This window comes from Tachypleus tridentatus, chromosome 6 (genome assembly GCF_004210375.1).
Source record: "Tachypleus tridentatus isolate NWPU-2018 chromosome 6, ASM421037v1, whole genome shotgun sequence".
Classification (NCBI taxonomy): domain Eukaryota; kingdom Metazoa; phylum Arthropoda; class Merostomata; order Xiphosura; family Limulidae; genus Tachypleus; species Tachypleus tridentatus.
In genome coordinates, this window is record NC_134830.1 from 74297115 (window position 1) to 74312618 (window position 15504).

Here is a 15504-nt window from a genome sequence, read left to right on the forward strand (position 1 = left end):
GATGAATTTACTATTATACATTGATTTTAATAACAATGTATGTTTCAGTTAAATATATATATATATATTTAAAAGTACTTGTAACTTTTACTGTTAAATGCGTTTTTTTCAAAATTCCCGCCTTTTCACTAAATATGTAAGAATCAACAATATATGTTGTACAAAAGCACTAGCGTATCGTCAGTATTGTTTTTAAACCAACGTGCCGTGCCAAGAGACAGTATATGTTGTTGCTTTGCTATAAACTTCGAAAGCTACAACTATGACTAACGCTTATTCATCGGGAACGTCAAATATTGACCAGGAACACTTATCGAGTTCGAACATTACAAATCGTTTAACTACGTCGGATTAAAATCGGCCTTAGGATATTTAGGAAGACATTATATAACTTCAGAATTGAAAACTCATGTGCGATTGGCGAAGAGTTAGCTAGATCCCCGCTAAGTGAAATCTATGTCCATCGACTAGAAAAATAACTGACTCATCGTGAACCCTCGATAGGATACAAAGGAAGTTCCGACTCAGGTAGGAGACTCAATATTGTTTGTAAATTTGTAAAACATCTGTATATAAATCATTCTTTGTAGTAACTATTTGTATTAACAATAAATTGTATTATTGTTCGAATATTAAAATATATTTATGTTAAGAAAGGAAACTGTGTGTATCACTCTTGTTGACAAGTATCATAAAATTGATACATATCGACATTTAATTAACTTCGAAATCCAGATTACAATTTAACGCAACATAATAAACTAAAAGTTCGTCCGAAAGAAATTATAATACGTGACGATATTGAAACTGAGAGAGATTATTTTGACCCATTTATTCTAAATACTATTTTACGTCTTTCTTAAACTGTCTGGAATGTAGAATACATTGAAATACTTATGTTCATCTATAAAACCAATGAAATTGAAAAAAAAAAAGAATAGTAACTGAGAATTTTACATATTCTCATGCACTACGATACCACTACAAGCTAGCCTAAATAATACGTTTTGCCTAATATTTTATCCAGCATAATTACTTAATGTAGCTTGAACTAGCATTATATATGTATATGCACTTGATGTAAAATTCAGCAGGGCTTTTATTACAATTATTAATACAGCTTTACCTTAATTCCTTAATCGGATGCACTGAATATATTTAGACTACTTTGTGATAAACTGTCACGCATCTAAGTTGAGGGTTCTTGAAAACTGCGTAATATTAGCACAAGTCAACAAAGAAGATATATAATAAGGGTTTCCTTCGAAAGAAAGTTGCGCCATGTCATCATCTGAATAATGTATATACAAGTTCTCAGGTATACAATTATATAAATGACAAAAATGGATAAAACCAGGGAAGTAATTGTGTTATAGATGAATAAAATTATTATGCGTATAAATAATTATAAGGTAAGTATCTTTACTTTATTTTATCGCATATTTATTTTAACCAATGATTATATATAACGAAAAAAAGAAATATATAATCAAAATAGAGAATCACTCCAAATGCAGTGTATATGTGGAGAGATGCTCACAGGGTTTTGGAAAAAGCAGAAAGTTCCATTGTTTTCAATGAGTAAAAAAAATGCCAGGCCCGGCATGGCCAGGTGGGTTAAGGTGTTCGACTCGTAATATGAGGGTCGCGGGTTTCAAATTCCCGTCGCACCAAACATACTCGCCCTTTCAGCCGTGGGTGCGTTATAATGTGAAAGTCAATCTCACTATTCGTTGGTAAAATAGTAGCCCAAGATTTGGCTGTGGGTGTTGATGTCTAGCTGCCTTCCCTCTAGTCTTACACTACAAAATTAGAGACGGCTAGCGCAGATAGGCCTCGTGTAGTTTTGCGCGACATTCAAAGACAATCAAACAAACAAAATGCCACAATTAAAAAAAAATAGCATAGTTCGAAATTTTGTTCCTTGGTGTTTTTTTTATAAATTTTTATTCTTTTCTTGTCAAACAATTAACAAGCAACACTGAAGAGATTAGAACGAGTTAAAAGGTTTTTTTCTAGATATCTGAGTATCGTAAAATACCTGCAAATGTTATTATATAACTGTGAAACATATTCAACGGTCTTTCAGTGAAATTGTGGCTTTGGTATCTCTTCTGTCCATTCTTCCCTGTTCCCTAAAGGGACAGCAGTAATTCTATGGATTTACAACACTAAAATCAGAGGTCACATTTCTCTCAGTGGACGCAGCATATCGCCCGATGTGGCTTTGCTATAAAACACATCATTCTGTCCACGTCGGCACGAAAAATATAATTAATTTTACTGCTACATTAAGCGATCATCAACTAACTCGCAAACAACAAATAAAACACAAAAGGAGTTTTCTGTCAAATAATAAAGTAGTTTCTCTTTGTAAGAAAAAGATAACAGATTAATTGGTGAAATGCAACTGTTCACTGAGAAATCTTTTTTCTAAACTGTAAAGGGAGAAAGTAAAAATTGTATTAAGGTAAATCTCATTCAGTATTTAAACGCATTTCTCTTTTGCTCTTAAAAATACCCACAATATAGGTATATATGCAAAACACTGATACTAGTTGAATCATTAGAACTAATAAATTCTGTATTTACAGACCCACTCTAGTATTTGTCTAATGTTTAAATTTACTTGTAAATGAGAACTAATAAATAAGTAACTATAGTTAATAAATGTTGAAGGAAATTACCTCCTTCGGTCAGCTTTGCTATACATACATATATATATATATGTATGTATATATATGTATGTATACATATATACTGAGTTGCAAACAATATATATTGTTTGCAACTCAGTATAACACTAATTATAAAACATAGGAAAATGTATGCAAAACTCGCTTTTAAGATTTCATGTTACTCTTTGATGATATAACCTAAGAAATTAACTTGATTAGGAAAGTGTTCATAACAAAATGTCTTCTCCGAAAAGTGTTGTCAACAAAGTACTGAATACATATTCAAAATAAAATGATGTGGTTTAATCTATAAACAATGAATATATAAGTAGATTTGTCTCAATTAAGAAGAAATTGTATAAAAGGAAGCTCCTTTATATATTACATTCATTCATGTCATCTGAAGATGGTTAGTTTAATAATAAATGCAAGGCATATAATTCTAAACATTTTTACAAAATTGAGATCGCTTGTCATATGATTGTCTTACTTTTGGGCCCGGCATGGCCTAGCGTGTTAAGGCGTGCGCTTCGTAATCTGAGGGTCGCGGGTTCGCGCCCGAGTCACGCCAAACATGCTCGCCCTCCCAGCCGTGGGGGCGTTATAATGGACGGTCAATCCCACTATACGTTGGTAAAAGAGTAGCCCAAGAGTTGGCGGTGGGTGGTGATGACTAGCTGCCTTCCCTCTAGTCTTACACTGCTAAATTAGGGACGGCTAGCACAGATAGCCCTCGAGTAGCTTTGTGCGAAATTCCAAAACAAAAAATGGTCTTACTTTCACTAAGTATATTTTACTTCTCTTTATTCTTGTTCTCTTTTAAACAGAATCAGATCTCTCAGATCGGTTACCATCTAAGAGCTTGTTAATTTGTAATTTTTCACATAAAATCGTTTTTTTATCCGAAAACATCGTCTGTTTTATTTTATCATTTTTCGCATAATCTAGTTGTAGAGTTCCAACTCAGTTATTTATTTTACTGAATTTTTCCAAAGTACGAACTTCACAGGTCGATAGTTACCCTCAAAAGATAAAATGCTTTATTTATACTGAAAAAAGGTTATTGTACCACAATTAAAATTTTAGAAGAGAATTAAATAAGAGATGTATAAAAAACAGTTCACATGGTTCTAAGAAATTGATAAACACCTGAACGTCTGTTTATTCATTAAAATCTAGTATCACAATTTTAACGTTAGTTCAACAAATACTGAGCCTTTAAACTGTCTTAGGTTACTGAAATTTGAGAGATGATATAAAAAAAAATAACACTGGTTTTACCATTCACTGAGTTGATTCTTGGTTTTGCACCAAGGTAGGCAAGATTTACGTTGGCTTTCCTACCATCAATGATAGGATTAGCATCTCTTACTGCACGTTCTGCCGCTGCCCGGTCTGCCATTGTCACCTGCGAGATAATAATTTACACAGTAAAATATACGATGCTAATTTTAAAAGTGATATACCACAAAATTCCTTCCTTTACATATAATTTGCCCCTATGTAAGTTATTATGATACGTTCAGAAATTGAAACATTTTATAAAAAGGCAAGAAATGACATTATTTAAATAAATAAGTGAATCATACTACATATACATACACACGCACGCACACACATTCAAATACATATATATAAATTATGTATGCAACGAGCCTCTAAAATAATAACTGTGATTTATGGAAAAGTTGTGTCGAAATCTAATTAGTTGAGGATTTAAATACAGATGATCACTTAATATTAAAATTGTAAAGAAATATCGATTATGAACTTCACTGCTATAAGTAAATTTTGTTTAAGAACAAAGCAACATTGGATTATTTAATATGTTTGTAAGCTTGCAGTTGTCCCACAGGGAGACTGTAAGTTAATAACTCAGCATTAAATATTAAATAACAAATTAAACAGATTTCAGCTTTAGTGCAAAGATAGTCAATCTGTTAAGTGTAGCTATAATACAATAACAAACTTAACCATTGTAATAAGGACAGGGAGTAAATATTAATAAAAGGGGCAGAAAGTGGTTTTAACACACATGATAAGGCTAAACATATTCTAATATAAACATTAATTAGTAACAATGAAATACCAGTGGTTAACTATTACAGAAATTAAAACATAGAAGTGGGTAAATTTACTGAAACTAGTCATTTTCATTAACAGAATATATAAGCGACTTTCCTTAAATGTAAAACTGGTGCACCTAATTGAGGTTTTTGGGACGTATTAATACCACTGATAAACATCTGAACTAAAAGCACAGTACTTTTAGTTTTAGTAGTTATTTGACGTTATATTATTGAAATAGTATTGATTTTGTCAGGAATGTATCAAAATTATTCTACGTGAATGTATTTTCTCCCTCAACTAAATCACAAAATTAAAAGGCGCTGTTTGGAGAGACATCAACAATTATTGTCAATCTTTATTAGATCACCATGCCTGTAGAATACTTGATTTTTGCGACATAATATTTTCAGCCTATAAAATTTCAGATGGTACATATTTAGAAATTGTTAGAGTCTGCATAAGCGAAACCATAATTATCGAGGTTTCTAGTGTTTTGATTACTCTTACTATAGGATTGAATCCCTAAAAAAAAGAAGACTTTCTTTTTTTATAACTCCCGTTATTAATTTTCAGAGTGTATTTATAATTTTGTTTGAAAATTCATATTTTGATAGACTTTAAGTTGAAACGCTTAGTTTTGTATATGTACACTACATGGTCAAAAGTATGTGGACACCCGACCATCACACCTATGTGTGGTCGTTGAACATCTCATTTTAAAACCATCGGAATTAATGGGGAGTTGGTCCTCTCTTTGCTGCTATAACAGCCTCCATTTTTCTGGGAAGGCTTTTCACTACATTTTGGAGCATGGCTGCGGGGATTCGCTCTTATTCAGCCACAAGAGCATTAGTGAGTTCGAACACTGGTGTCGGGAGAGAAGGCCTGGTTTGCAGTCGACGTTCCAATTCATCCCAAACGTGTTCGACAGATCTGTTCAGGCCATTCAAGTTCTTCCACATCAACCTCGGCAAACCATGTCTTTATGGACTTCGCTTAGTGCACTGGGGCATTGTCATGCTGAAACAAAAAAGGGCCTTCCCCAAACTGTTGTGACATAGTTGGAAGCAAACAATTCTCTAGAATGCCATTGTATGCTGTACCATTAATACTTCCCTTCATTGGAACTAAACAGCCTAGCCCAAATCATAAAAAAGAGCACCAAACCATTATTCTGCCTCCATAAAACTTTACAATTGGCACTATGTATTCAAGTAGGCAGCGTTCACCTGGCATCTGACAAACCTAGATTTGTTCATCAGACTGCCAGATAGTGAAGCGTGATTCATCACTCCAGAGAACGTGTTTCTACTGCTCCAGAGTCCAATGGCGGTGTGTTTTACACCACTCCAGCCGACGCTTGGCATTGCGCATGGTGATTGTAGACTTGTGTGATGCTGTTCAGCCATGGAAACCCAATTTAAAGCTTCCGACGAACAGTTCTTGTGCTGACGTTGCTTCCAGAGGCAGTTTGGAACTCGGTAGTGAGTGTTTCAAGTTTCAAACGAATTTTACACGCGACGCGCTTAAGCACTCGGCGGTCCCTTTCTATAAGCTTGTAGGCCTATCGATTCGTGGCTGAACTGTTGTTGCTTCAACACGTTTCCACTTTACAATAACAGCACTTACAGTTGACCGGAGCATCTTTAGCAGAACAGAAATTTGACGAATTGACTTGTTGAAAAGGTGGCATCCTGTGACAGTGCCACGTTAATGGTCTCTGAGCTCTTTAGTACGACCCATTCTACTACCAATGTTTGTCTGTGAGATTGTATGCTTGATTTTACGCACCTGCTAGCAATGAGTGTGGCTCAACTGGCTGAGCCCACTAATTATAAGGGGTGTCCACATACTTTTGGCCATGTCGTGTATATACATATATGCGTGTGGGGGGGTATGTTTGATTTTAAACTTTCTCAGCCCTTTAGGCTTCTAAATACGTAAAGTAGATATTTCTTTTAATTTTGAAGCTGTTTGCTCCCAAAATTAATTTTATTATAATATAACTTTGAAACGTCTTTTGTAAGAGTTACCGCCCTGATTTCAACTAATGAGATGGTAATTATGTGCGTGTTTTACCTGTTTCTTATTCCAAAGTTTATCATACTACACGTAAAAGTTTATCGTGATCTTACCGATCAGCTTTTATTTAATTGAAAATAAAAGTAAGCATTGTTATGTACAGAAAGTCATGAATAAACGTTTAATGTCCAAACTTTATAGGCACTACTTTCACCTACGCATACTAACGCATGTGAACATACATTGACTTATAAGCGTACCTTTAGAATATCTTAACCTTGATGAAATAATCTTCAGATTGACTGTAACATTCAAAGTATCGATGCAAAGATGATGGAAATGTATCAGGAGGAGTTCACCTAGATTGGCAAACTTCCAGCAAATTTCTGCACCATGTATGAGAAGTCGCTTATACTGATTTAATCTTTTAGCAAAACAAGTCATTCTCCTTACGCATTGTAAATTGTCTACTTGTAATTTGAACTGTAAGGATTGTCATAACCTTGACTTTTAAATATTTTTCATTTTTTATCATACAGCAGACTATTTTATCTACCTTTTCAACTTATTGTTATCATCATATCTAACAAATCCTGCAAAACAGATACGGTACATAATCATGGATTTTCATTAAACATTCTTAAAATAACAACGAAAACAACAAAAGGATTAGCCATATTAAAGTGAATTACTTCCAGTAGCAATTAACTTCAAATTTAATTTTTTTTTCTAAATGTAATGAAGAAAAAGCTCAACATCGTGCCACAAATCATCTTTATTCCATGTTTGGCAAGTACAGTGAGTAACTATTTAAAACAAAAATCAGACAACAACACCAACAGACGGGAACTCAGGTAATAATATTATGGTTACTTATACTTACTTCTAACAGTAATACATTTAACATGAAGTTCTGTATTTGGTTGTTCTTTTTATTAAGTATTCTTTTCAGCTTACAAATTTGTTAACAGTAACCTTATCAAATAGTAAACTAGGAAGATATCATAAAATATTGAGCCAAATATCGTAGCTAAGAAGAATGTAAAAATATCTTTCAAATATCAAGAGCTGGGAATTTAAATAATGTATGGAAAGAGAAGCATCATCTGTTGACCCAACTCTATAGTTTTTTTATTATTCCTGTCTATTTGTCATTTTATTAAATCTTTAGTATCCTGTAAGAAAAGTGTGAGCTCCTTTCCAACAAATAAACTGTTTAGTATTACCTAAGTTGAACAATGGACATAGATAAATAATGGATTTGTTAGTGCTATTTGTAGAGTGTTTACAAGAAGTATCTTTCACCACATTTTCACACACTTAGGATTTCTCGTCGTCTTTGTTTGAAAACTGTTGTGTCATTGCAAATAGATAAATCCAGATCCGCTCGTCTAATTCTGTTAATACACTTTCTTCATAAATCTGCATGAAATATTAGTCCACTTCTTCTCAGACAAGAAGTTGGGAAGTTTAAAGGTCAACTAGAGATATCACGGTTTTTAAATAAATTTATTTCCTGGAAATGAAATGAAGGAGTCTGTGTTTTAAGAAATAACAAGACGTTCACGTCAGCCATATCTGTTCATGTCTTCTATTTTTCTAGCTCTGCATTATGTAAGAAATCATTTTATGTATCTAAAAATTGGATAAAATGTTATATATATTTGGCGTGTTCGGTTAGGGTGGTTAGATTGTTCTACTTACAATCCTCGGGTCGCAGAGTCGAAACCCGTTGTTGAATATGGTCGCCCCTGAAAGCATTATAATATGGCGATTATTTCCATTGTTCTTTAATAAAGATTAGCCTATGATTGGCAAGTGTAGTGTTAACTAGCTGCTTTCTTTCTAGTCTATCACTTTAAAATTAGGGACAGCTAGCGCAGATAGCCATTGAGTAGCTTTGCTCGAAATTCAACACACAAACAAAGCTATTTTGTCGTCCTATGATAAATCATACAGTTTATCATTGAAAGACTTATAAAGACTTACTAGTCCTATCATCTCCACAAACATACAAAAGATATAATCGTCACTAACAGTCTTTTGTGTTCAAACTGTGTCGAAAAACACATACACAAATATTTTCCTGTTTTCATAACATTATTTGTATAACATGTTAATACGATTCCTTACACCATAAGTCAAACAACACAAAACAAATTAATTGTACAATATAAGTTCTTATAAATGCAATTTACACTAACGTAATCTTACACGTTACAGTTATATTACAGTTATAACCACAAACAATCATATAAATATACGTTGTAACGAACAAAATCTGGTGTATTTAAGAGCAGAGCCACACAATGAGCTATTTTTGCTCTGTCAGTCGCGGTGGATCGAATTATATCAGTTAGCACTGAAAGTCCAGGACTTTACTGCCAACTTACCGAGAACTAAAATTCATATAAACTTTGCTTATCACCTGCCAATGTCATACAACAGTTTTTTTAACCGATGTGTTTCAGACCATTTCTGATAATCGTGCTATACTAACTTCGCTTTTCCTTAAACTTTATTGACGTTATTCTTATTTTTATAAATACTTGACTCGTAATAATATGCATAATAGATTCCTGTTTATGATTCTAATTAATAACACACTGATTTAGAACGAAAATTTGTGTTTTACTAGTAGCATGCCATTTTCATTCTTCCCTCGCTCTCAGTTTAATTACTCCATTTCTCACTTCCCGGTACCCTTCCTTCAGTAAAACAATTATCCTTTATATACCTTTCTTCTAAACGACGCCGAACGCATATGTTTCTCTATTACTAGATTACTCACCTCGTAACTATAGGATGTTCCCACAGAGGCTGAACAAGAAAGACCACCGTTCTCTCCTGTAGTTTTTCTAACGAATTGGTGAGTTTATAAATCTCTAACTCCTTATGGACTGATCTGTAGTCAGTTGCTTTCTCACTTCTCTCAGTCGCAACTGATGTTACTTACATTGAACTTCATAACACATGAAGTAATGATTAAATAACACAGTTTAATATTTTGATATAATTTTGTGCAAAAAGTTATTATTAGTTTTAATATCTACATTTACTAGAGTTTTTTTTTAAGGTTCTCTCACACATATTCATAAAAAATGCGAGTCATGACTCTTTAATAACTTATTTTAAGATATTCAAATTTAATTTATCATTTCAAGACTTTGGTTGTTCGTAACGATTCAGCATTGATCAGTTTAATAAAATGTCTTGATATTATAATTTTTATTTTGGCCCTGTAACCTTAGGTTACTCCCATGCTGTCATGGTACTTTTGGCTGCAATTTCTTAGAAAATGACCATGCAAATTATTAGCTTGACTTTCTCATTGAAATTCATACTAGCTATTTTGCATTCTACTATGTGATTGGATATAACAGAAGAACCTTTTTTTTATTCTTTGTTCGATATCTTTATCTGTTTTTCTCTGTTATTGTTGTATTCCAGCTTTCCTCTAGAACAGTCTAGCAGCTCAAGTACACCGGGCAATGTGAAAAGTAGACTTGTTTAATTTTGTTCTCTGGTGTGGGTCCGTCATGACCAAGCGTGTTGAGGTGTTCGACTCGTAATCCGAGGGTCACGGGTTCCAATCACGGTCGCACCAAACATGTTCGCCCTTTCAGCCGTGGGGGCGTTATAATGTCACGGTCAATCCCACTATTCGTTGGTAAAAGAGTAGCCCAAGAGTTGGCGGTGGGTGGTGATAACTAGTTGTCTTCCCTCTAGTCTTACACTGGAAAATTAAGTATGGTTAGCGCAGATAGCCCTCGAGTAGCTTTTCGCGAAATTAAAAAAAAACCAAAACAAATTATCTGGTCTAGTGCATCTTGTGTTGTAGAGAAATATGTGCATTTAATACAGAAATTTGCAAATCAAATATTTATTTACTTATGTACAACGACAATTAATTTTTTTTATTTTGTACACGTTTTTCACATCATTGTCTTCAGTCATATATTTCCAGTAATCATAATTTTAGTCGTCAACTTACAAACTGTGACACCCCTGTTATTGTAATCATACCTGTTAAAATTTGTGAGGTAATTGTTTTAACTCAATAAGTATAGAGGTATAAATATATCATGGTTATTTTGTATGAAATTAAGTAGAAGAAACAATCTCTCTCACTTTGAAAATAGTCTGGTATAGAGTTCAATGTTACCTAAGTTCTCAACGATGTCTTTAATTTTGGATGTATTAATTTTAATAAGACAAAATTCTGAAATATGTATTATGTCGGATCTCTTGTTCTTAATCATATCCGTTCTCAAACAGTTGCAGGTAAAAAATGAAAAACTACACTGAACGATATTTACTTAAGAGCAATTATATTTTACATATTTTATTAAAAAAATAAATTTAAAATAAACATTAAAAACACAAGTTGTAAAGTAAATGCTACACATCTTATGCCTTCTACAAAAGTAGAAATGTTAATATCATGCTGGTAGTAGCACTGACTGTGTAGGGATGGGTCGGATTATTCATCGAAATGTTTTTGCCTTTACTTTTACTTAATAGTGTTACTTTTTATAGTGATATCGATCAGGTCAGCCCTTAATTAATGTCTGATTTTAGGTTCAGAAAAAGAGAAAGGATTTCAAACATTTTTAATGTTATTTAATCAATAATGTGTGTTCCAATTTTATTAATTACTTCCTGTCAACGATTCACAAGCTTCTTAATGCCACTTCTACAAAATTCTTGGAGTTTGGAGGAAAATAATGTAGAGAGGATAGTTTTGACATATTCGTGTGTTACAAGATCTTTTCCATCAAGATAGTTCTGCAAACTTCGGAATAGATGATACTTAGATGGGGCAAGGTCTGGAGAATACATTTTTCCCGGTCTAGATCTACAGTTTTTGCAGATGTGATCCTTGTTGTGTGGGGCCGTGCATTATCATGGTGTAACCAAACATCTTTACGATTGGTCAAAGCAGGCCTCTTTGCTTTCAATAAAACATTCAAACGCTCTAGCTGTTGACAATAGAAGACTGATGTAATCGTTATATTGAGTGGCAGCAACTCAAAGTGGATCACACGAACAATATCCCACTAAACGCTTAACAAGATTTTCCTAATTTTAGGCTTGATTTAGCCAGTTTACCTGCACTGTGTTATTATCTACGGCGCTTAACATTTTTATAAAATATTCATTTTTCATCTCCAGACACTAATTTGTCCAAAAAAGTGAGTTACGTTCACGAGAATGCAGAGAAATGCAAATGTCCACATTTGCTCTAAGGTTAGCTTCTGTCAAATCATGAAGAACACATTTTCCAAGTTTTGACACCTTTCTAAGCTGTTTCAGGTGACAGTGAACTATTGAATGGGTTGAATTAAGTTTCTGTGCTAGTTCTTCAACTGTTATAGCACAATCTTTATCATGTGCAACCAGCAGCAAGTCATCATTAAACTCAACAGAACGACCTAAACGTGGCGCATCACTTAAGCTGTAGTCACCTGATGTGAACTTCTGAAACCACCTTCGACATTTTTTTGAGAGACTCCGCACCATAAACACCTTGAATGTTATATGTAGTTCCTGCTGCACTATTGCCTTATTTTAAACTCATTATATATGTAATGTACTTCTCAGACACATACATCATGATAAGAGTTTATTTGATTAATGGTGTAAAAAAGTAGAATTGGGTCAGTTTTTTTATTTGTCTGAACATTTTTATACACGTACTACCACATATTTTAGTCATTAAAGCCTTCTACAAAGACAGAAATGATGATGCACTTTCTGTGTGAAATTTTCTGACATTACTTATGGGATGACCTGATATGTAATGACTGAGTTACAAGTTTTTGGAATGTCTATACATATCATAACAAAAAAGGTATGAATTTCTTTTCTTCTTTATTCTGCTTCTAGTTATATAACTGAAAAACCAAAACAATGGTGTAAACCAATTTAACTGAGATGAAATACACTGCTGGCCAAAATCTTAAGACCAATGTAGTGTGGCCTTTTAATACGTTTACGGTTTTTGAAAGCTTTTTTTCGTAAATGTCGTCTTATTATTCTTGAGCTGCATTTTGCATCCGTAAGGATCTTAATCTGGTTCGACTATCGGCTGGTGTCTTACCGGACAACCCGTCGAATCCTCCTGCTCAACGCCGGCGAAATTTTCTTGGGCCGACAACTTGAAATTCTCGTTCCATATCTCTGAGGGTCTTTTAAGAAATTTGCAACAGCAGTTTTACTACGCCCAATCTCACCAGCGATGGCACGTTGAGAGAGACCTTGCTTTAGCAGCTCGACAATTCTGCCACGTTCAAACTCTGTCAACGTTTTAGCCTTTGTCATGTTTTTACCCAATGTAACACATGATATGTCAGTGGAAGATTATTGACAACGCTAGTGCTTGAACACAAATGACTAAATTTTGTTAGGTGTTTACCGATTAACGCTTCGTTTCAGTATGGTCTTAAACTTTTGACCAGCTAGTATTTAGGCTAATTTCATAGTGTTCACATTTTTCCTATTAAATGCTAAAAAGGTTTTTTACTTTTATTTTCCCTTTTCTTATTTTCATCTTTCAAAGCTCTATTCAAATAAGTGGTTGAGTCTAACAACGCAATATGCATATTTTTTTTATATTAATTGGCTTTAAGATTTTAGCTAGCAGTGTACATTTAAATGGAGTATCCACTTTTAAAGTATTTTTATTATATAGTAGTATCTTTTTTTAAAATAAATCATAGTTCTATCATTAACCCTTGAAATTAGCTGTCTTATAAAAAAAAATATTTTACCTTTAAAAAGCTTACATGCAGGACGAAAGAAAAAATATAGCCAGTTATAGATAAACAATAAATATTACAGCTGGAACCTCATTGTATTTGGAATTTGGTTTATGTACGTCCTTCCTGTGTGTCTGTTGAAACACAAGCAAACAAGTAAAACAAATACTTTTCAAAAAGGAAGTAAATTTAGGTATGGCTAATGTCAATCCTTTAAAAAACAATCAAACAAAATAGGAAGGATGGCATTTGCATCATTCCTCCATAATAGCATATGTTAAATTAACTTGTAGGAATGTGTATAACTATTCAATCACACTTGAGTTTACTTTTATCTGTTTTTGTTTTGTCAATGTTTTAATACATTGTGTACTTGTGGTAAGACTGATGCAGTGATTCATATGTCATCTCTACTATCCTGATTTTGTATGGTTAATATTTGACATCCCTAAATGTATTTACTTTTCCTGAAAAGAAAATTATATTTATTTAGGTATAATGGAGAATTATTGCTTTGGCATAAACGTCTTATTATTATTTGTTGACTTGATGTTGTTCTGTAATGGTGAAATATAAATATGAAAATCTTGTTTTAAAAATCTTTATGACTTCAAACATTTCGAAATACATTTCACTGAACAACAAAAGTTTGAAATAACTTTATACCGTTCTCGTAAAATAGATGTTTAAGTACTTTATCGGAATCTAAAACGTTCATGTTTCTGCGACAGTAAATATGTTACTTACATGTGGATCATTTGACAGAGCTAACAACTGAAAAATCCAAGTTGGTAAACAACAATTAACGTTCTGTTCATTTCCGCAGTTTCGATCTTCTTGAAAAATTATTTTCATGTGCTTCTGTACTCTCAACGCTAGAGGAACGCCGTTTATTTCAGTACCGCGAAGTTACATTAATGTATCGCCCCGCTTGTAAAATGTATATATATATAGTTATGGCTATGATAACTTTTCACGTACATCATAATATTACTACACGAAATATAGAAAGTTGTATAACTGCTAGTATCATTTAAAATCTTGCTGCAATGTTTGGAATGTCATATTCTAAGAAAGTTTTCAACGTGTTATATATATATATTCCATAAATATGTTCCACGAGAAAAAAAAATGAAACAAATTTAGCAGTTATGGTTAATACATAACTTTAATAACTTCATAACCTAAATCACTAATGTTGCAATCATGGGCGGATGTGTACGAGTGGTTAGAGTACTTTTTTCAAGGTTTATACTAATAGCGAAAAAGGCTGTAAATACAGAGATGTTTACATGTCACTGAGGCAACGCAATTTTTGTTATTACTGCCATTTTGCAGATCACCTGAAGAAACGATATTTTACATTTAAAATAGAAACGTTGTAGATTACCTATTGCGGAAAAGTACATGTAACCCGAAGTAAAGACATTTTGTAGCAATATCTGATCTTCTGATGATATTTTTTCTCCATTACCGGTCTCTTGAGGCTATTTTTTATCCACTTTATTTAAAAAAAAACAACTTTACACGTCACCTTAGTAAGATAATTACTAACCTAAAATAATTTAACTAAAGCTTTAAAATCATTTAGGCCGAGCATGACCAGGTGGCTAGGGCACTCGACTCCTAATCTGAAGGTCGCGAGTTCGACCCCCCGTCACATAAAATATGCCCGCCCTTTCAGCCGCAGGGGTGTTATAACGTCACGGTAAATCCCACGTTGGTAAAAGAGTAGCCCGGGGTTGGCGGTGGGTAGTGATGACTAGCTGCAAAATTAGAGACAGCTAGCACAGCTTTCCACGTGCAGCTCTCGTGCAGCTTTCCACGAAATTATAAAACAAGCAAACAATATTACAAGAAATTAAAAGGTGATGATATGTTCTGTCAGCACCTCGAAACCAATTTGATATCCTGTATGAGGTGGAAAGTGACTTTCCAATGATAAATTCATATGAGTTTGTAGTTCATTTGCA

At 33.4% G+C, this 15504-nt stretch overlaps 1 protein-coding gene across 1 annotated transcript in view; it reads right to left on the reverse strand.

Annotated features, from left to right (window-relative positions):
• Positions 1–15504, reverse strand: part of LOC143252812 (RNA-binding protein 24-like) — an 85852-nt gene that overhangs the window by 40483 nt on the left and 29865 nt on the right. Inside the window, exon 2 of the mRNA XM_076505535.1 lies at positions 3960–4086. Within this exon, the coding sequence (XP_076361650.1) occupies positions 3960–4086 (127 nt within the window). The remainder of the gene's footprint in view (positions 1–3959; positions 4087–15504) is intronic.